The sequence below is a fragment of the Filicampus tigris genome, chromosome 9, assembly GCF_054856515.1.
Source record: "Filicampus tigris isolate MCC_2025a chromosome 9, RoL_Ftig_1.0, whole genome shotgun sequence".
Classification (NCBI taxonomy): domain Eukaryota; kingdom Metazoa; phylum Chordata; class Actinopteri; order Syngnathiformes; family Syngnathidae; genus Filicampus; species Filicampus tigris.
In genome coordinates, this window is record NC_141225.1 from 15,159,157 (window position 1) to 15,180,619 (window position 21,463).

A 21,463-nucleotide genomic window follows, 5' to 3' on the forward strand; every position below is an offset into this window, starting at 1 on the left:
TCTCCCCGAGTGGGGGTCTTAGATGTAGCACTAGTCTGCTGTAGATAAAACTGCTCCCATCTGTGCGGTGCCACAAAAAAAAAAGTCATTCTCTGAGATGAATTAAAGATAAGAAAGTGAAGAAGGATTGCAGCAGAATCCAAGCCAAAGTCTGCCATATGGACCATTTGCAACCACCTGCACGTTTTTGTTGGCCTTCCACACAGGGTTACAATTGATTAGAATTTGTCATTATTGCTATAGTTTTTGTTTCTTTTTGACTTTCTCTGTTTTGTTTTCATTTGGAAAGTTTTCATTTGTTTTTAGAGCAGGTTTGTTGGTTTCTACTTTTTCCAAAATGCTTAGTTTGAGTTGATTTTCTAAACACAATTGAAAAAGACATATATATATATGTGTATATATATATATATATATACATGTATGTATATATATATGTATATATATGTATATATATGTATATATATATATATGTGTATATATATATGTATATATATATGTATATATGTATATATATATATGTGTATATATATAAATATATATATGTATATATATATATATATGTGTATATATATGTATATATGCATATATATATATATATATATATATATATATATGTGTATGTGCGTGTGTGTGTGTATTTTTACAGTGCAAGACAAAAAATACAAAAGGTCACTAAGTACTAAGTACAGTAAACTACAATTCCCAGACGAGTGTTCGACCTTCCTTCTTCCGTACGGACGCGCAGTTACACTTAAATAAATACAATTGAAATTAACCGCCGGAAGCTCATGTCTGAAATGAATTGACAGAGACGAAAATTAAGGACCTTTTCGCTATAATCAGAGTTAGTTTTAGTTAGTTACAATATTTAAATGTGAAATGGAGTTTCCGTTATTTATTTGTTTTTTTAAAAGCACTCTCGTTTTTTTATTTTATTTTGCTAACAATTTTTTATTATTATAGAACAATTTATTTGTAGTTACTTTGACAGTGTTCATTAACGTCCTTGCTCCCACATAATCTCAAAATTTAACCCTACACACATCAAGCGGTTACGAGAAAAAGTTAAAATGGTGACGAAACGAAAATATACACAATTTTGGTGCACAATATAAAAATAAGATTGCAAGACTTATTTTTTTAGGTATTTAAAAGTGTTGCAAACTACCAATAAGATAAGACAAAACTACGGCATTTTTCTTATAAAGGGAAAATGAGATAACAATGTCACATTCATGTTAATAACTTTTTGCTTTGTCACTGATAAAACCAAAGCTGTTTTTTCCCCTCTTTAAAGATCGATAAAGCAGCATCTCAAGAGAACCCGAGGAAATTTCAAATTTAATCAAAGCAGCAGACAGAAATTAAGATGTTGCCTGTTGGCCTGTGGCAAGTAGCAAATAATAAAAGTAATAAATGCAGTCCAATTATTCCGCACGCGGCTAATGCAAACGGAACGTACCGAATGTATTTTTTAGAATCCCTCCGTCCAATTTTTTCTGTACGTGGCACCTAGTGGCAAAAGTTTGGACATCCCACATCCAAACGCAATGACGGCAATGAGATATAGGCTGCGCGATCGTATTTTATCATCCAGAGGGCGGGAAGGAAATTACTGGCATTTACTCATTTTGCGACACTTCCGCAAGCTCTTAAAAAGACGCTTGCTTCCCTGGCAACGGCTGCAACAGGAAAAAGCATGATGATCCAGTGTGATCCTCGAGCACTATGCCGATCTAGCAGATTTATTGTATCTCTCTGAATATGCTTGACAGGCGGCAGTCACGAGCTCTGCGGATCAATCGGTACAGTATTTTGATTTCTTTCCCACCCCTCCCCTTCAGTCCCTGTCACGCACAAACCCAAAACCCGCCAACCCAACCCCGACCCTTCCCCCCCCCCCCTCCCCCCCTTTTGTATGGCATGCGTGCGTGCCCACCATGGCAAGAAAAGCAGCTTCTCTGTAGCTGAGGCTGTAGCGACGCGTGGGCTCGGTAACCAAGCGAATAAGAGGAGCTTGCACAACATGACTGTGATCATAACGCATGTTCATCGGGTCATAAGGAGCTTTTCCTTGCTACCCAACCCCCCACCCCCCCACCCCCAACAGCATGCTGAACCGGTATGAACGAGTCTGCTCCATGTGAACCTCCGACTTTGATGTGTTCCTTCTCCATCCGGCGATTAATGTCCACTCTTGTCCAAGCATTTATTCCCCACTAAGCTCCTCCTCCTCCATCACCCCACTGCTGTCTTAAGTGAACCGCGCACCAGAAACCCCCTCAAAAATACAATCTTTTTCATTTTCCTCTGTTCTCACTGTGATTGATGCCTGTCCGCGCAGGGAAAAGAGGTATGTAACGACACTGAATGAGTCATGTGCATGTCCCCTCTGGACTGATTGCATTGACAGAGCACTGTAGAGAGGCTGGTGCTGCCATAAACCTCGAGGGCCGCTACTCACTCCTGAACCATGTTAGCCAAGGTTTGGTGGGGGCTCTGAACTATTTCCCACTTTCGGAACCTTGAGTCCCCCCTCTTATTTCTCCTTAAAACGTGGTGGAGGAGTACTTTTGTTTGCCGCCTTGTTTCTCCTGCTAGCGCTTGTTTTAGCCCTGGGTGGGGAGTAAGTAGACAGGTAAGTAGGACGGCCACATGGGGACGCCTCAAAGAAGCATTCCAACCCATTTTGGAAAGATTTCAAGGGATCTCGGGGGCCCGAAACGGAAGGTCCGCCTTTGCTAAACGGAAATGCGACGGATCCGAGGATGACGACGTGCATGCGATGAGCGACATTCACATGGAGGGGGCTTCCGGGGTCCCGTTTGTGGCCGATGTGAATGGTCGCACAGCTCGTCTTTTCTTAGCCTGGCAGAAAAGCATGCAGGGAAGTGGCACATCTGCATGAGTGGAAGCGCCAAATCTGCGAGACACTCACAAGGGGAGGAAGGCGCCGACGTGCAGTCCTGCTTATCATTGTGCAACGCAAGCACACGGTGTGACTAAGCATGTTGTTTTCCAAGCATGGAGCATCTCACTAACAATGTCCTACTGAGAGGCGTTCCGATTGTTTTGTCCCATCACTGCTCACTACGTGTATAACACCTCTTAGTATGACCCAATGCTGCAGTTACGCTACTGTAAATTACAAACACGATAAGAGACCACAAATTCACCTATTCAGATTTCATTTCGTTTTTTGGAACTTAGCTTTGGTTATTTGCTTGAAAACTCACCTATTTGGCTGTTTTTATGTTCAGGGCGAAGCCTTGTCTAATGTAAAATGATTGCAGTGGAATATTGTAGTGCTGAGGACCTTGTGGGGGGGGGGGGGTGGGTCGGGATGGAAATATCTTTCTCACTAAAACGAGAAACGTTCTCGTTTGGACGAGAAAAGTTTCTTCTCTTAATTAGAAACTTTCTTGTCCTAACCAGAAACGTTCTCGCTCTAATGGGAACGTTTCTCTTTCGAACGAGAAACATTCCCCTCGACGGGAAAGTTTCTTTTTAGGACGAGAAAGATTGTACGAAAAGGTTTCTCGTAATGACAAACAAATTTTGATTTGTTTCACTTTAGGGCAGGGGTGGCCAAGTCCGGTCCTCAGGAACCACAATCCAGCCTGTTTTAGGTTTATCCCTACGGCAACACACCTGATTCAAATCATCAGGCTCATTGTCCCTGATCGGGCTCATTATCCCTGATGATTTGAATCAGGTGTGTTGCCGTAGGATCAACCTAAAACAGGCTGGATTGTGGCTCCTGAGGACCGGATTTGACCACCCCTACTTTAGGGGCTCCGTATTTAAAAAAAAAAAAAGTGGCATGTACATCAACAACTTCCACTAACAACCCTGGCTAAACTTAGCTCTTAACAAACATGCTGGTCCCTCACTCGAAATGTATCACTTCAGCAAAATTCTTTGACATGATTTTTAATTTTTTAATCTCTGGCGCCATCTTGTGGAGCCCAAGAGTGTGTAGAAAGAACGCAAAATATGAATTGGTGAGTTTTTCAGTGAATTCCTGAAGATAGGTCCCACTGCACAAACAACAAAAATGGTGAGTTTGTGAAGAGCAAACTGTGATTTGGCAGCAGTTTCACTGTACACCAAATGCAAAATGTCCTTTGTATTCATACTTTTTAGCTTTTGTGGGTTCCTTTTGAATTTGCAAATGCATCGCATCAAAAACGACATAAATCTAAGTTGTGAACAGTTGACAGCAGGAAAATGAAATAATATCGAATAATATATTGAATAGGATGCAGGAGTTTTCCTTGTTGACAAGCAGTGCGCCTGATTGCCTCTCTCCCTTGCCCGCCCTCCCTGTTTCCCGTTTCACCTGCTTCCCGTTTCCTCTGGCTCTGCCTGCAGGCGTTCGCATGGTGGACTGACCTCATGGTGGAGCACGCTGAAAACTTCCTGGCCCTCTACGCCATAGACATGGACGCCGCTCTGGAGATCCAGTCGCCCGAGAGCTGGGACAGTTTCCCTCTCTTCCAGCTTCTCAACGATTTCCTCCGAACAGACTGTAAGATTTTGGAGTTGGATAGTCATTGACTAATGTTTGCGTCTATGTGTCTTAGCCATTTCCACCAGGTTGACGCCTAAATATTTCTCTTTTGTTGTGTGTTTTGTGTACGCTATAATCACTTTATGTTTGTGCATTTTCTGCATTGTCAATTTGAAATAATAACCTGTTTTTTAAATACAGGGATGGACATAAGCATTTTTTTTTTTTTGCGATCCAATTAATCAATGAATCGAAAAATAATCGACACATTAAACAATTATTAAAATAATCCTTAGTTGCATCCTGACTAAGGACCAGAGTGAATGAAAATGTTCCCAGGCATCTTTTGGAAATGTATGGCCAATTTTTCTTTTTCCATGTCCTTCACTATGTAGATCATCTGTGCAACGGAAAATTCCACAAGCACCTTCAGGATCTGTATGCTCCTCTGGTGGTGCGATATGTGGATCTGATGGAGTCCTCCATCGCACAGTCAATTCACAAGGGCTTTGAGCGGGAGTCCTGGGAGCCTGTAAAGTAAGGAGCTTCTGTCTTTGTAGCTGCTCTCTAGGAGTACTTTTTTTTTTTTAAATCGGGGACAGACGGCCATTTGGGAGAGCATCTGTAAAGTTCACCCAGGCTTCCTTCGAACTTCACCAACAAGGCATGCGTGGGCTCAAGAAGCTTTTTTTTTTTTTTTTTTTTTTTTTAATATAACAGAGGAACACGTTATTTACTGTGGAAATAGTTTGTCACCTCTGACTAATGTATGTATCTTAGCCATTTCTCTGCAGCAAGTTGGAGCCCGGCTGATGCCTAATATTTCTTTTTTTGGTTTGTTTGTTTTTGTGTACACTAACCTTCATAATTTGTGCTTTTGACATGTTGCCAGAAACAAAAAGGCCTCCAGTCCCGTTGCTCTTGTTTCACATTTGTTGTGGCTTTCACGGTTTCACTCCTGTGTCTTGATTATATAAAAGTAGTATTGCGAAAAGTGATTTTTGTTTTTTGACAGTAAGACGTTTGCTTCTTTTTCTATGTGAGTCCAGCTGTAGCTCTTTTTTTCATACAGCGTGCATTTGTTTACATGTGTTGTTTTCAAATCTTTACGTTGAGTAATGAGTGTCACATGGCTTTCTGCTGCTCCCACACCACTGTTATGTTTTTTTTTTTTGTTCTTGTTGTATCTTTTTGTCTGTCTCTTCTGCAGGAGTTTAACAAGTAATCTGCCCAATGTGAATCTACCAAATGTCAACCTCCAAATTCCCAAAGTACCAAATCTGCCAGTTCCAGTAGCGGGACTGTCAGTTAACCTTCCACAAATGCCTAGCTTTTCAACCCCGTCGTGGATGGCTGCTATATATGACTCTGAGTGTGTATTCAACTAGTTCACTCTAGCTTTCCTGAGCAAAACGGAGAATGCCTTGGTACGAAGATGCACACATTCAGGAATTCATACGGGAATATTATGATTTCCTTTTTATGCAGCACTAAGGACCCATTGCTTTTCAATTTTTATCCGTCCAGGACTCGACATGATGGTGTAAAATGATTTGAAATTGAATTCATATAAATTGACTGCATTTGTTAAGCACGATGACAATCCGGAGATACAGAAGTTATAAATATACATTCTAAAAACTAGCAAAAAATGTCTAGGCAATGTGCATGTCTGATCAGCAGTGCTGCCAGTACCGCATTGCTAAGTAGCTCATTACTTTTAAATATGCACATTTTTGTGTCACGGCCAATCTAATGCATTCATTTTCCCCACACATGTAATCAGATTACAGTTACTCTTCTAACACTACTTATCGTCACTTTTTAAATTATAGTTGCTTCTGGATGCAAGTAACATCACTATTCGAAAGAGTTGCATCTTTTTCTTCCACAGGCAGTTCAATGTTCAATAAAATCAATCAATCAAAAATCATTCAGTTGCCACTATATATTGTAACTATACATTATGGAACATGTAAGAAAGGGCAAACTTTTTCACGGTTTTGAGTTTGTGTCAGCTAAAAACTAAAATATCGTCGCTGTCCTGTGAAAAACTCCAATCTCCAATTTTGGAAACTTTTTTAATCTTCACTTTAATGCGATGTCCATAACATGGAAACATGTTTCATATAAAAATAAGAAAATGAAAAAAAAATGGAGATAAGTGTTTTTCACATGAGAGCAACGATATGCAGGTTTATTGCACACTCTGAGTGTCACTTTTGTAGCTTCAATAACACTATGTCAAAAAACAAAAAAATGTAACGTGAAGTTTATAAATACTACCTTTTTATTATTGTTTTTTAATTAAAAACAAGTAGCAAATTTATGTTAGCTGAAATCGCGAAAAGACTCATTTTTTAAATAATTATGATAAGCCAAAAACTTTATTTTATTTTTGATTCTTTTTTTTTCATGTATTTATTTTTTAATTTTGAATTCGATTTATTCTTAAATGTCACTGTTAAAAATGCACTTCCAATTAAATGGCAAAACCATTTTTTTATCTTAAGCAGGGTTGTCGATATCTGTTGAATGTACCAATTAAAGTAACTTGTAATCGAACTTGGTTACTTTTCAAAGCAAGTCATCATGAAAGTAACTAAGTTACTTTCTCAAGGTAACCGTGGCAACACTGCTGATCCGTAACGTTAGCTACCACGACCGGTGCTACCGCCACCTGCGCGATGTCCTGGCTGGTCGGTCATTTAGGTTTACGAAGGCACCAGAATAGACGCTACTGTATTCTCCTTCCTACAGATTTTGAAGCTGTTGTCGTCAGGTTCAATTCCTACCACCATCTCCGCTTTAATCGTGTCACATGATTTGAATATCTCTCGTCCGACTTGTGTCAAAAACAGTTCATGTTCATGCCAAGGACTCTCTGAGAATAGATGAGGTCATTTGTCTCAACATGCATGTCGTTGAGCTCAAGATGTGATGATGCAGTCGCAGGCCCCGCCCCCTCCCCCCAGAAAGAAGCCATGTATATACTGAACATTTCTACGTGCAGTATATACACGCTGGATGTTTCCCTGAGGCTGTCTAGTGATTTATGAGGCAGAAAACAAAACCAAAAAAAAAAAAAAAACGCATTTGAAATCATTTCCAAGACCAGACATCGCCATGCGGCGTTCGCAGACGTTCGTTTTAGTGGTTTGACGACCTTGACCGCCTCGCCGGGAGTCTGATTGGGTGCTGGGATGGCGGCCCGGGTGGAGGATGGGGTGGGGATGACGGTCAAAAGGGCGATGGCCGGCTGTTTTATCACCGTCCAGCCCGGCAGCACTTGCCCAACAGACTCCGGTGGGGCTGGTTCAAGAAGGTCTGCATGGTGTGTCTGGTCGTTCTTCCGGGGGCCCCAGCAGCTTGGGGGCATGGATGCTGAGAGGGGACGTGACCATTTGGGAGACTCAGAGCACAAACCGCCATCTCAGATGTCCTCTCTCATGCCGCCATTCCCTTTGTGACTCGATGCTGTAGCTGCAGTAATTTGAACCCGCATGTGGCCACCTCACACCCCCGATCAATAATCATACCGGAGAGCATGATTATTGATTTGTTACTGTATAGTACCCGCTCCTCCCCACCCCTGCACTTGACTGTCCACACATGCAACAATTTGGACGGACTTGTCAGTGTATGTCCAAATCGTCAAATGACGTCTCAGGTGGCGAGGAGCAACATCCTTTAACACCTCCCTCCCTCCCTCCCTCCCTCACTCCCTCCCTCCCTCCCTCCCTCCCTCCCTCACCTTTCACCCCTCGTTTCACCCTCTGGCAATGATCTTTGACGTGTGCATTTGGTTCAATGGCAGCAACGGCTCCGGCACATCCGAGGATCTGTTCTGGAAGCTGGACGCCCTGCAAACCTTCATCCGAGACCTCCACTGGCCAGAGGAGGAGTTCGCCAAACACCTGGAAAGTCGCATCAAGCTCATGTCGAGCAACATGATCGAAAACTGCGTCAAGCGGTATGTGGCGTTGCTCCGACACCCATTGAGGTTGTCAATGGTGGCTACACCAGGGTTAAAATAGATTTTTTTATTATAGTTAGTTATATTTCGTTTTGACTTTTTTACCTAAAATTCTCGTGCGGCTAATCCGTTCAAGATAACTCAATCAACGATCAAAAATATGTAAAAAAAACAAAAAAAAAACAAATGTGTATCTGATGGAAATTTGTCACGTTTCCAGCAACATATAACGTGGTTGTATTTATGTAAGGCTTGATGTGGACTAACTATTTTACTGGAATATTTTACTGGACCCTTGTTGGTGTAATAGGACCATTATTGATGGATGACATTGTTTTGATTTTTTTTTTTTGCTGGCACGTTCATGGGCTACATTCAGTTAGTTTTAATTCGTTTTTTAGTTTATATTTTTTTTTTAAATGCGTCATTTTATTTTAGTTTTAGTATCCGTTTTATTTTTGGAATACATGGAATGTTTGTTGAGATTAAGCTCAAGATTAAATAAAAGGTCACAGAGTATTGCGTAATAAAGTATTGCGTAATAAAGTGAACCATAATTCTCAAACGACGGTTTGACCGTCCCCCTTCTGTATGGACAATACTGCAATAAATGCACTTAAAATGAAGCCCGAAAGATCATCTATGGTATTAATGTTTTTCGTACTAGCGGTCAATGGCTCATTCGTTCAAATCAAATCTCAGTAGCACAGCAGATTGTATTATTAAGAGCAATATTCAAGGATGCCATGTTGAAGACTGATCAATGAATAATCTTCTTGAGTCAATATGCAAAGTATGTAATGTTGTGCATTGGCTTCAATGTCCTGCTTGCCTTCCAAACAGCACCAGGATGGCATTCGAGTCCAAATTGGCAAAGAGCAGCAAGTCGACGGATTTCCGTATTTCCCCGACATTGTGCACCATGTTCAATGTGATGGTGGACGCAAAAGACCAGTCGGCCAAACTGTGTGCGATGGAGATGGGTCAGGAGGTGAACAAAGACAAAAACAAAGTAATTCGATATTTTTCCTTCAGCGGGGTACACATTTATTATACTGATTTTGAACATCTTGACCAAGACTTAAGAAGAAATAGAAGGAGCTAGGCTAACTGTTATTTCTTAACTTTTAATATTTATATAGTGATTTGAAAACTAATTTCCTGTTGCAAACTCTTCTCATCAATTTTATTAATGACTTGTGAGACATGTTATACAAACGCTGCTTTATTTGCATCTGGCAACAGCATGGGCTTCGGGTCATTTCCTAATTGACTATTACGCTTTAATGTCGGATTCTCAGAGTCTGTGGCTTGGCCGACGTTGGTGTTGACCACATGAGGATTTGAGATTGTAAATATTTAACACGTTTAATATTTAACATTGCAGGCCCCGAAGGTTTTCCGAGTAGTTCGGGAAGAATAACTCGCTCTTAGCTTGCTAACAAATTGACTAACTTGGAGGGAAAAATGTGCAAATTAGTACTACCGATCATTGGTATGTGTGTACCCCACTTTCATTTCAATATTCTAAATCACAAACTGATAACTTTGACCATGATTGACGGATTTCTCCCTTTGCAGAAACAGTTCCACTCGCAAATAGATGAACTGATTGAGGAAAGTGTGCGGGACATGATTCAGCTCCTGGTTGCAAAGGTGCGAGGTCACATGTTGCATTGCTGCCATTGATACGTTGCATTGATCAAATCATTTCTTTGTCGTCTTTTGCTTAGTTTGTTGCCATTCTGGAGGGAGTGTTGGCAAAGATATCCAGATACGACGAAGGCACGCTGTTCTCCTCGTTCCTGTCATTCACGGTGAGATGAAGCCTCACTGACATTTTTCACCAACAACAAGTAATCAGTCGACAGAAGTGACAAAATGGCCGCCCCCTGAGATGGCTAAAAACGAGTGGATTTTTTTGCTTAACTCATATTCCACAAACACAATATGAATCAGAAAGCTGTGTTTCAACTATAGTGGGCCTGAATATAACATATTGTTGGAAAAAAAAAAACGTTTGGGTTGACTTCCGCTTTAACCCATTAAGGCCTAAAGCGCCTGACTCAACAGCTCCCCAAAACCTAAGGTCGTCTTTGGAATTACCCTTGAAAACCTGACGTTTTCCCAGAAATTCAACACCTACAAAATAATTAATATCTCAGCCCCTGTAGCAGACAGAAACATCGTTCCAAAAGATTTTGAGACCTTAGACATGTGGCTTGCACACAGGCCCGCGTTTATTCATCTTTACTGTTTCAATGTAAAAATAAAGTGTCAGTGTAAGAGAAACACTATTTTTAATTTTAAAAATCGAGTGGTAATTACCATCCTCTATTTTGTTACAAAGACGTCGCTATTGTCATTGTCTACAAACATATATCTTAACCATATATCACGTTCGACTGGTTCTACCGGTTCAAAGTCCACAAGCTCATCGTCTATATCACTGCCGTTACTCATTTGAAAGCTATGACTCGAACGAATTCGAGAACATCCTCTGCGGGCTCACGACACCGTCACTTGTATATTCTGATGCATTTCATTGGTTAAGAGAACAAAAATTGGATTAAAAAAAAAAAAAAAGAAAATGACGTATATGCTCTCCAGGCTTTAAAGCGGAAGTCAACTCAAACATATTTTTTTCAAGAATATGTTTCCAGCAGGCCCACTAGTTGAAACACTGCATTCTGTTTAATTTTGAGTTTATGGAATATAAGTTAAGCAGCAAAATGCGCTCCCGGCTCAGATTCAGAAAACAGGTCAGCCGTGATTGGTCGCTGTGAGCATTTGTGATGTCATTTTCAGTCGACAGAAGACAAAATGGCCGCCCCCAGAGATGGCTAAAAACGAGTGCATTTTGCTGCTTAACTTATATTCCACGAACTCAAAATGAATCGGAATGCCTTTGTTTCAACTAGTGGGCCTGCTGGGAACATATTCTTGAAAAAAAAAATAGGTTTGGGTTGACTTCCGCTTTAAGGGTAGAAAGACGTTTATGCACTCCCATCCTTAATGGCTTAAATGGGACTGAACAAAACTGTCCATTTTCCTTCATGCTTTCAAATCACCCCGCTGTCCTGAAATTAGCCTCTTTGATTTCTTTGCTTGCATTTGCAGGTGAAAGCTGCCTCAAAGTATGTGGACGTACCTGTAAGTGACACCCTCCCTTTACACAATGCCCACACACCGACTTCTTTGCCGACTCGCTCCTCCGCTTTACCACAGTAAGTCAGCCAGCCGTGTGTTTGTGTTGCAGAAACCCGGCATGGACGTGGCCGACGGCTACGTGACCTTTGTCCGCCACTCTCAGGACATGCTGCGTGATAAGGTCAATGAGGAGGTGTATATAGAAAGGTTATTTGATGTAAGTAAGATGCCATCTCCTCCGCTCAAGCAGGGAGGGGGCCCTACAGAATGTGGCAAAACAACGGGGCAGAGGGGGATAAGTCCCATTTTGTTTTCTCTGAGAGCAGGAAAAGTGTTTCTTCCTGTCCTTTCTGTCCTCTTCTCTCTTTTGCCTGTCAAGCTCAGCTGCTGCCCTCTGCATTCCGGTCTGCATTGCCACAGTGCTTTTGGGCCTTTGTCTATTATAAAAAAAAAAAAAACAACAATGACAACAACAAGCTTTTATTTACAAAGAGTCCATAAAAGCATCACTCTACCCCCCCCCTCCCCCTCCCGCCCCACAAAAAAAAAAAAAAAAAAAAAAAAAAAAAGGATTATATGAAGCAGTGCTCTCTGGAAAGAACATAGTGCATGCTTAGTGAACAACACATAAAGCGCTCCTCAGGAAGACACATGAGGAGCCTTTAGCGGAAATGCAAATTTGTAAAGGCGGTGGGCTCACAGGCAGGTTTTCATGTGTTGGAGGGCGAAAGAGAGCACTGACTTAGCCCGACATAATCCTGACGGGATACATTGACAGCAATGTGTCCTCCATGTGTGGTTTCGACGACACATAACGCCGTGTTGTGTGTGCTTCCACGTCATTGCGAAATCTGTCCCCCGCCGCGGCGCGGCGCGGCGGCCCTTGTGAGGAAGTGAGTTGGGTTGACACGCAGACGTTTTGTGCAGGAGCCGCGTGTCAGATGAATCTGTTTGTTTGTGTTTGATTTGTTTATGTTTGTTATTCTTTTTTTTTTTTTTCTTTTGTGTTGTTGTTTGGAGTGGCTCTGCTTTTGTGTGCGAGGAGGCTCACGCTGGGCTCTTTCCTTGTCTGTGTCCTCACTTCCTCCCGGTGTCCTCCGTGTGCCCCCCCCCAAAAGAGTCATGTTCAACTTTCTCTGGTGACTTCTCAAGTCGAAGACGCGTTTTTTTAAGTGACTTTCGGATGTCATTTTTTTTTTTTTTTTGGGGGTTACTTTTACTTTTCGCTTGTCATCGGAATGCATTTCCATCCATCAACTTTTGCATGCATGTCAAAGCCGTCCTTCGATGTTGCGCTGGCTCTTCTCGATCTCTCTTATTTCAACCCTTTTGGTCTCTTCTTATTAACACCATTCCTGCTGCCTCCTCTAGTGGAAAAAAAAAACTGCAGTGGCTTTATTTACGGGATATAAATCTATTTTATTCATGCTATTTTTACAGCAGTTCCAACTTTTTTTTTACGAGCGTGCTTTATGTCCATTCTTACACAAGCGATTTGTATCCTCTGCAATGTCAAAATAGGTGCTGTTTGAAAAAATGAATCAAAACGACCTTTAAAGGCTGCCAAGTGCATGCCAGAGCAACAGGGGGCGCCCACCGTGTAGCTGTAATCACTGGCTCCATTTTAGCTAATCAGAAGCCAGAATAAAGTCATAGGTGGAAAAGTCTCATTAACAACATTGGTTGATGTAAGAAAAAAGGCTGGAACTTCTACGTACCACTCTAAGAATAAGTATTGTATATTGCAAATGTTACGCCCCCCCCCCCCAAAAAAAAAAAAAAAAGAGAGAAAAAAATAAGAGATCATATATATATTGCTGGCATCGGGCCAAAACCTCCTAAGTCACATTTTGGTGAATTTCATATTTCTTCAAAAACACGCGTGGGTGTTAATTTCCACATTGCTGACCCATTTAAAGCGTTGAAAATGGCTTTCTTGCTTTCACGATGCATTGACGATGCTTGAACAAACTTGCTATTTTTGGGGTCATCTGAAAAGTTACTGTTCCGGAGGTACAAGGTTTGGGCCCGACGCCAATGATGCAGTATGCTAATATAGAATGATAGGAAATCATGTGCCTAAAACAGTTTTCGGTGCATAGTAAAACTTCATGAAACTTTGATGATGACAAAAAAAAAAAAAATACAATTAAAGTGTAGACAAAGGCTGTTGATCACTTTCAAGGTCTTTTGTTCTTACCAGGATGCGTCTCATCCCCAATTTTGGCTGTACTTTCTTTTCTCGACATGACTTGACCACTGAATGACTTTCGACTTCCGACGCAGGGTGCGCTTGGCTGTTATTAAAGCTGCTTAATAAAGCCTCAACCATGCCTTTCGCCCTGTTGGTTGTCTGACAACAGATTGACAACTCTCTTGATTAGATATGCAGCAGAGCCTGCCTTTTAAATGTTAATTTGCCAACAATTAGGTTGATTTAATCGCGGAAGCCCAAAATCGCGATAAAATTCTATTAATTGTGCAGCTCTAATCCGACAGTGTACTATGTATGTCTAAAAGTTTGGAAACACCTTCAACTTCAAATGGTCTCCAAAAACATTAAGAGGTCAAGAAATTCCAGCCATGAACTTTTGCTAATGCACAATTAAAAGTCATTCCAGAACTTAAAGAATCATCCACATCATAAAATTGACTGAGAAAGATGCGCAAAGGGACAAAAGGGCCAAAGGGGTTCCTACTTTGAAGAATCGAACATTAACATTGATGAACATTATTCCAATCAATATTTCTTCATCATGTCGATGACTTAAGTATTAATCAACAATTCAGGATATTTTTAAATAATTAAAAAAACACTGTTACAATACAAACACACATATGTATATATGTGTATATATATATATATTTATTCATTGAAGTTGGTCATTTAAGGGGTCACAACATTTAAAAAGAATCATTAAAAAAAAATAAAAAATTAAAGTGTGCAGGCGGAACTGCTGTGAAAATGTCTCAGGGTCACGTCAATACAGCCACTGGGAAAAGTGGCACTTATCTCTAGTGTTGCGTTGTTTTCTCACATTATGTTGGTTGGCATGTTTTTTTTGGAGTCAAATAATCTTCCTGTGTACATCTTCTAGCATGACCCTCTTCCTCAGACTTGTGGCTCGTTTTTGCACACATACGACCGTAGAGCAGTCTCTTCCTCAGCACGCACACACCTGCCAGGTCTGCATGCGCTGCACGCTCGACTCGACTGTCAAGTGGACAGGCATCTGCATAAACCCGGAACACCCCCCCCCCCCCCCCCTCCTCGAGTCCAAAAACCCTCCATCCATTCACCTTAGCAAAATCAGGTGAAAGCTGACCGGCGGACACGACGATCCCTTTTTTGATTTGGACCCAACGAAAGCGTTCAAAGCTCTTGTAGGTCTGATTTCAACTGGCCGCGAGTGCTGTTCTCTTGTAGCCTTCGATGCAAACCGAGTGCGGGACAAAGCAGAGAGAAGGTACACGACAATAGCACTGCTTCAACCACGCCTGCGCGCCATTTGCTCACTCTCATTCCGACTTTTCTTTTGCCAGTAAAAGCTCACCTTGCAGTTGTTTTACCTCCCAACTCAGAGGCCTCATTTCTACCACAACTGACGCAGCGTTTATGTGGCGCAATCAGCACATCCCCCTTATTGCCGCACCCCCACCCCCCGCCGCCCGGCCGCTTGATTTGCAGTTTTTTGTGCACGTCCATCTTCAGCGTCTGGGAAGTGAATCGACCACTTTGCACGATTAATTCTTGAATATGTCCCAAAGTCGGGAATGCCAAGTAAGCATCCTTTTTTTAATTCATCGAAAGGCCCAATTTGCTTATTACGAGTATGACTGCGTGCTGCTCACACCGAGCGATGCAGACTGAATACTCATGCCGGCACACTAAGTGAATGGCCCTCGCACACGTAACTTGGTGCAACTAGAATATTGCTTTCATCGAGAAACGTTTTGAGGTGCCGCATTTAATGAAACACAAACATTATCGTAAATGCTGGAAGGGCCGCAATTTTTCATCGGCATTACTGGCGAGCCGCATAGGACCACGCAATATTTATTTGATTTTTGTGTGTGTGTGTGTGTGTGTGTGTGTGGGGCCAGTTTGCCATCAATTCACAATATTCTATTGATTTAAAGGAGAAAAGAAATGGGTGAGAAAAAGGACGAGAGTGATGATATTTGAGAGGCTTGAATTTTGATTCCAGCCACAGATGCGTATGAAATTCTAAATATGGTTCTGTATTATTGTAAAACACAACATACCGCCCATGGGCCATTTCACTGAAATAGTGCTATTAGCTTGTTGCAACTCTCTCAACTTCAATTTCTTCAATTTCTCCACTCTTAATTAATAGACATGTTGAACTACTCCAAATGTGTATTGGCTCATCTGAGGCCATGATTGTATCATTGCACTAAAGTCCTCCAGAAATGAGGGACTTTCTAGCATAGAATTTGCAAATCCATGAACAATAGCCCCATGGCATTTGTGTAACAGTACGCTGACGCACAACACAAATAATTTAGTGTTCCAAGACTATCAGTCAACTCTCCAGAAAAACACAGAAACGTGTGAACTTAGTTTTGGCCTTCTCATGGCCTACTGATGATCTGAATGATGCAACTTTCTGTGGACCAGTGTGGAATATTCCCCTTTTTTCCGAGTGGGTAAGAGGACTGAGTGAAAACCCAGGGAAACAACCCAAGTGTCTTTTTTTATTTTTATTTATTTTTTTATTATTTTTAAAAGAAAATAGCCTTATTTTATAGTTGTGATAAAAAGTAAGCACAAATTTTGTTGGCGTCAAAATTGGGTAAATACAATTTTTGTATCATAAACGTATACAATTGGTCGGCAGGGCCGTGCAAAATTCAGAATTTCATAATTCACTTCAATTCAATGGATGAATTTGAATTGAGTTCACCCCACAAGATGTTGAATTTAATTTTAATTTGAAATACAGCACGTCGAATTGACTTCAATACAAAATCATTCTCATCACATATCAGGTGTGCACCAAAACAAAATGTACAAAATGTTTAGGCAGCATTTTTGAAACACTTAAGAAAGCAATATGTAAAAAATAAATATATCAATAAATAAACAAAAAAAAATAAGATAAACTTTTTATTTCCCGTGGATGGAAATCGTACCAATCCGGTGGCACACATTTACAGTCTATTCTGGATTTCAACTGGATTTTGCTTCTTACCTGTAAAGATTTTGCTTTTGTTGTGAAAGTTCATAAGAAACAACAACCGTTACATCTGTGACGTTGCTTCACTGTTTACCTGCGATTCAAATGTCGAAAGGCAACAAAAGAGTTGGCGGGCCTCACTCGATTATGGACCGTCAAGCCACTTTTAGAAAGTTGCCTTACAGCATCTCTGGAACGACTCGTTGAGATGTACTCCGGGCAAAATGCGCTCATACATAAAAAAACATGACGTGAATTTCAGTGTTTATGGGCCATAAAAACACTCAATGAAGTCGTTGCCGCATAATAAAACGCAAGCAAAGTGCTTCTTGTTGCAGCTGTTGGGACCCATTGTAGTCCCCGCTAAAACAATCATCCAGCACATTATAATAAGATGGTTATCCTCTTTTGTTTGTGGGATGACACGCTAACCGAGGATGAGGTCAAAGATAAATTGTGTCATGTTTATTCTAAGTTGTTGTTTTTTTTATTTAGATTTAGGGTTATTAGGAGTTTATTGAGGTAGTAATTCTACCCCCCCCCCACAAAAATACAACTTTATTCTTGCAACCTTGCTTTCCTTTTTGTGTGATGATGTAATTGTAGTGCTACAAATTTATTCTCAAGCATTTACATCATTTAACCCTAACCCTAACCCTAACCCCTAACCCTAACCCTAACCCTAACCCTAACCCTAACCCTAACCCTAACCCTAACCCCAACCCCAACCCCAACCCCAACCCCAACCCCAACCCCAACCCCAACCCCAACCCCAACCCCAACCCCAACCCCAACCCCAACCCCAACCCCAACCCCAACCCCAACCCCAACCCCAACCCCAACCCCAACCCCAACCCCAACCCCAACCCCAACCCTAACCCTAACCCCTAACCCCTAACCCTAACCTGAATTAAGATTTTGTTCATGAAATTATGACCATTCTCATTTTAAAATGGCACATGATTCACTACTTTTATAATTGTAATAACAGAACCTCATTTTTTTTGTGTTTCCTGATATGGTTTTATCTTAATGTTCATCCTTTTTTTTTCTTATAAATCAAAACTAAATTTCTTGTCAGTTACTTAGTTCGTATTGTATTTCGAAAATTATCTTAATATTTCATTTTTTTCTTACAAAGAAACGTTATTTCTGTAAAATGATTACTTATCTCTCGTACATTAACAACTTAATCTGCATAATATTTCACCTTTTATTTATGACCTTATTTGTGTAATTCTTGGACTTTTTTCTAGCTACAGCTTTATTTTTGAATAATTATTTATTTTCCTTATATAATGACTTTTTAACCGTGCGATCACAACAGGGTCATTATAATATTTAGACATCATTCTTAAATAATTGGCTAAATATAATTGTAAAAAAATGTTTTTTCAATTTTTTTTAGTTAAAGAACATTTTTTTTATTTTATGACTATTCTGGTAATAATAATAATAATATAAAGTTTGAGTTTTTTTGTCATATAATTACACCGTCATTCTTGTCAACAAATCTTTACAACTTTAGTCTTAGTCTTCTTTTTGCATACTTAATATTACAACTTTGTTTTCTCCTTTTTACTGTCATAATAGATAACCCATAATCTTGTCAAATCAAGACCTTATTGTTGTAAGTTAATATTTTTTCATGTTGTGGTATAATGTCATTATTCTTAACAGTCTGACTTCATTCTCGCAAGTTGCACCTTTCCACGTCGAAATCTGATTGAATCCTCCTCCTCAGTGTGGCTAATAAGACTCCATTGTCAGTGGCGGCTGACTCTTGCTGTTTTTCCTGGCGTCTTGTGCACGTGTGCGATGTGTGTGTGTTCTTGCTGGAGAGTGTTGCGTTTATGTCTTTCAGCAATGGTACACTGCCACCATGAACCTGCTGGGCACTTGGCTCACCGAGCGCATGGACCAGCAGCTGCACGTCTACCAGCTCAAGATCCTCATCAGGATCACCAAGGTGACTGGGGAGAGGGGCCGCGGGCGAAATAGACACCGCCGGCCGATAATGGCGTGCCGTCCTTATACTGACATTTGCCCGCCATGATCCCCCCCTCGCAGAAAAAGTACCGTGACTTCCGCCTGCAGGGCGTCCTGGACTCGACCCTGAACAGCAAGATGTACGACACGGTGCGCAACAGGCTGACTTTGGAGGAGGCCACGGCCTCGGTGAGGGAAGGAGGCATGCAGGGCATCTCCATGAAGGACAGCGACGAAGAGGACGAGGAGGACGACTAGAGGCCACGCACCGGCAAACCCCTCCCTGCCCTCTTAATCACACTTTTGACTTTAGCCTGGTTAACCGATGCATGTACCAACTCAGATAGCCACTCTAGGACCTCTTTGTCAGCTCGAAATGCCTATGAAGGAACTATAAACTAATAATAATGGAAAAAAAAAAATAGTGCTTATACTGAGGAAACACGGTAAAAGTGTTTAAAAAAAAATAACCATTGATTGGCAGTTTAGCTGTGTCATAATAAAGATAGCACCGATTCATTCATTTCGAAATTCATTTCTATGTGTTACTAAGCAATATGGAGAAGCACTTGTTTGAGTGAGATTAAATAGTGTGTGTCCCCCCCCCCCCGCCCCCGTCCAATGCAAACTACGTACGTATATGGCGCTTCTTTGTCGTACTCTCCATTCATTCATGGTACATTGTCGTGACGATGAGTGTGTATGTGCGTGAGTGTGTGTGTGTGGAGCCTTTCTTTATCTGTTTTCAAGTGAACGCCAACTGCTTCGGGAGTGACAAGACCCCCCTCTGTGTTTTGTTGACGGCTCGTCTTAGACACGCTTTTGACCTTCAACCTCCAGCCTCAGCACGAGGGAATTCTAGAGATGCAATACTCTCCGTTCTCGCTCCGTTTTGATAACTCGGGAGATTCTATTTTTATTTCCACATTCAAAGAGAAAAAAAAAAAAAAGATGTCTTGACAACAGGTTTTTAATTGAGTTGCACTTTTACAGAGAAGAAGAGCAAACTTTTTTTTTTTTTATGAATGACAAAAAAAAGTTGGTCCGTCTTTGTTGTGTAACTGTGTGGAATGAGATGTCTGGCTTGGGTCTCACTGTTGTTCTGTATATATGATATAAATATATATATAAATATAAAATGCTGTACATTGCATTCTGAGCCATCGCTGCATGCCTGTGGGTTCCAACCCTTCCCAAACACTTTTTTTCTTCTCTCTCTCTCTCCCTCCCTCCAGTTTTCTGTGTCATTTAGCTGGTGGATTCATTCTTGCTTTTTCGGTTTATTTTTATTTCATTTTTTTTTTTTTTTGCCTTCTGAACGCCAACAGTTGTAATATGCAAGAGCTGTGGCCTCTGAATAAAAATTATTGTACATGTGTCACCTACGCCTGCTTATTTGATGGATTGTGGCTAAATGATAATGGATGGAAGGAAGGATGATCAATGGATGAAAGATAGATGAATAAATGGATGAATATACTCAAATTGCTCAGGAGTAAGCCAATTCGATAGTGGCCAAGGAACTGCAGTGGATATAAAGTCTACACACCCCTTGCCAAATGCCAGCATTTTGTAAGATTAAAAAAAAAAAAAAATGAGACAAAGATAAATCATTAAAATTTTTCATTTTCCACCATTAGTGTGGTCATTAAACGGTATGACTAAAAAATAAATTAAAAAAACATAATTGCTAATATTGTTGCTCAAACGTGCACCCCCTCATAACTATGGATGTGGCTGTTCAAAGATAACCAATCACATTCAAACTCATGTTAAATAGGAGTCAGCACACAGGTGCAAACATTTAAAGTGCACCTGATTTCCCTTCAAGGTTCAACTGGTCTTGTAGGTGGTACTTTTTTTTTTGCATTCTAGCAGAAGCCTGAATCTTTTGAGCCAATTGACTCTTATTTGGAACTGGCCATAATTCACTACAAAGACCATCATGCTTTACTGTATGTATGGTGTTTCATTTTTTTTTTGGTGATGAGCAGTGTTGTCCGTGCCAAATATACATCAGACCATTACATATTTTCCCACATGCTTGGGAGATTTTATGACATTATGATGCAACTTCTACAGTAGTAGAAAATGGATGTTGAAACCTCCCCACATCCGCCCAAATTTGAACATGTATCAATTTTTTTATTAATATTAACGTAAGTTACAGCAATCTTCAAAATATGATGTACTTCAGCAAACAGGTAATTTTAAAGAAATAAAAAAAAGTGAGAATGAGTTAAGTTTTGTCGGTGAGAATGAGTTTAGATTTATCTATATTTTCACCTATGGATGGATTCTACTCAACAAAATATATTGTTAAATGGGAAGTCAGCCCAAACATTTTTTCTTTAGAATCATATGTTCAATGCGCCCATCTGATCAAGGCATTCTGATTAATATTGTGTTTGTGGAATATGAGTTAATATGAGTAACGTCATTAAACCCATTTTTATCCATCTCAGGGGGTGGCCATTTTGTCACTTGCTGTCGACTGAAAGCTACATCACAGTTGCTCAGGTAACAACCAATCACAGCTCACCTCTTTTCTGAAGCTGAGCCATGATTGGTCATTACCTGAGCCCTGAGCTACTGTGATGTCATTTTCAGTCGACAGCAACTGACAAAATGGCC

General features: G+C 40.7%; 1 protein-coding gene across 10 annotated transcripts in view; it reads left to right on the plus strand.

Moving 5' to 3' along the window:
• The window catches only part of cadpsb (Ca2+-dependent activator protein for secretion b), a 72,073-nt gene extending 51,863 nt beyond the window's left edge, over nt 1-20,210 (plus strand). For 4 of the 10 annotated variants that reach the window (XM_086040723.1, XM_086040721.1, XM_086040726.1 and 1 more), the window contains 12 exons: nt 1,776-1,805; nt 4,375-4,531; nt 4,909-5,050; nt 5,724-5,885; nt 8,331-8,486; nt 9,333-9,501; nt 10,071-10,145; nt 10,223-10,306; nt 11,610-11,642; nt 11,749-11,856; nt 18,705-18,809; nt 18,911-20,210. In XM_086040723.1, coding sequence (XP_085896849.1) covers nt 1,776-1,805; nt 4,375-4,531; nt 4,909-5,050; nt 5,724-5,885; nt 8,331-8,486; nt 9,333-9,501; nt 10,071-10,145; nt 10,223-10,306; nt 11,610-11,642; nt 11,749-11,856; nt 18,705-18,809; nt 18,911-19,087 — 1,398 coding nt within the window. In that variant the 3' untranslated portion in view covers nt 19,088-20,210. Of the gene's footprint in view, nt 1-1,775; nt 1,806-2,344; nt 2,354-4,374; nt 4,532-4,908; nt 5,051-5,723; nt 5,886-8,330; nt 8,487-9,332; nt 9,502-10,070; nt 10,146-10,222; nt 10,307-11,609; nt 11,643-11,748; nt 11,857-18,704; nt 18,810-18,910 lie in introns of all 10 variants that reach the window. The other 6 variants (XM_086040729.1, XM_086040730.1, XM_086040731.1 and 3 more) reach the window with 3 other exon arrangements.
• Nucleotides 20,211-21,463: the final 1,253 nt, after the last annotated feature.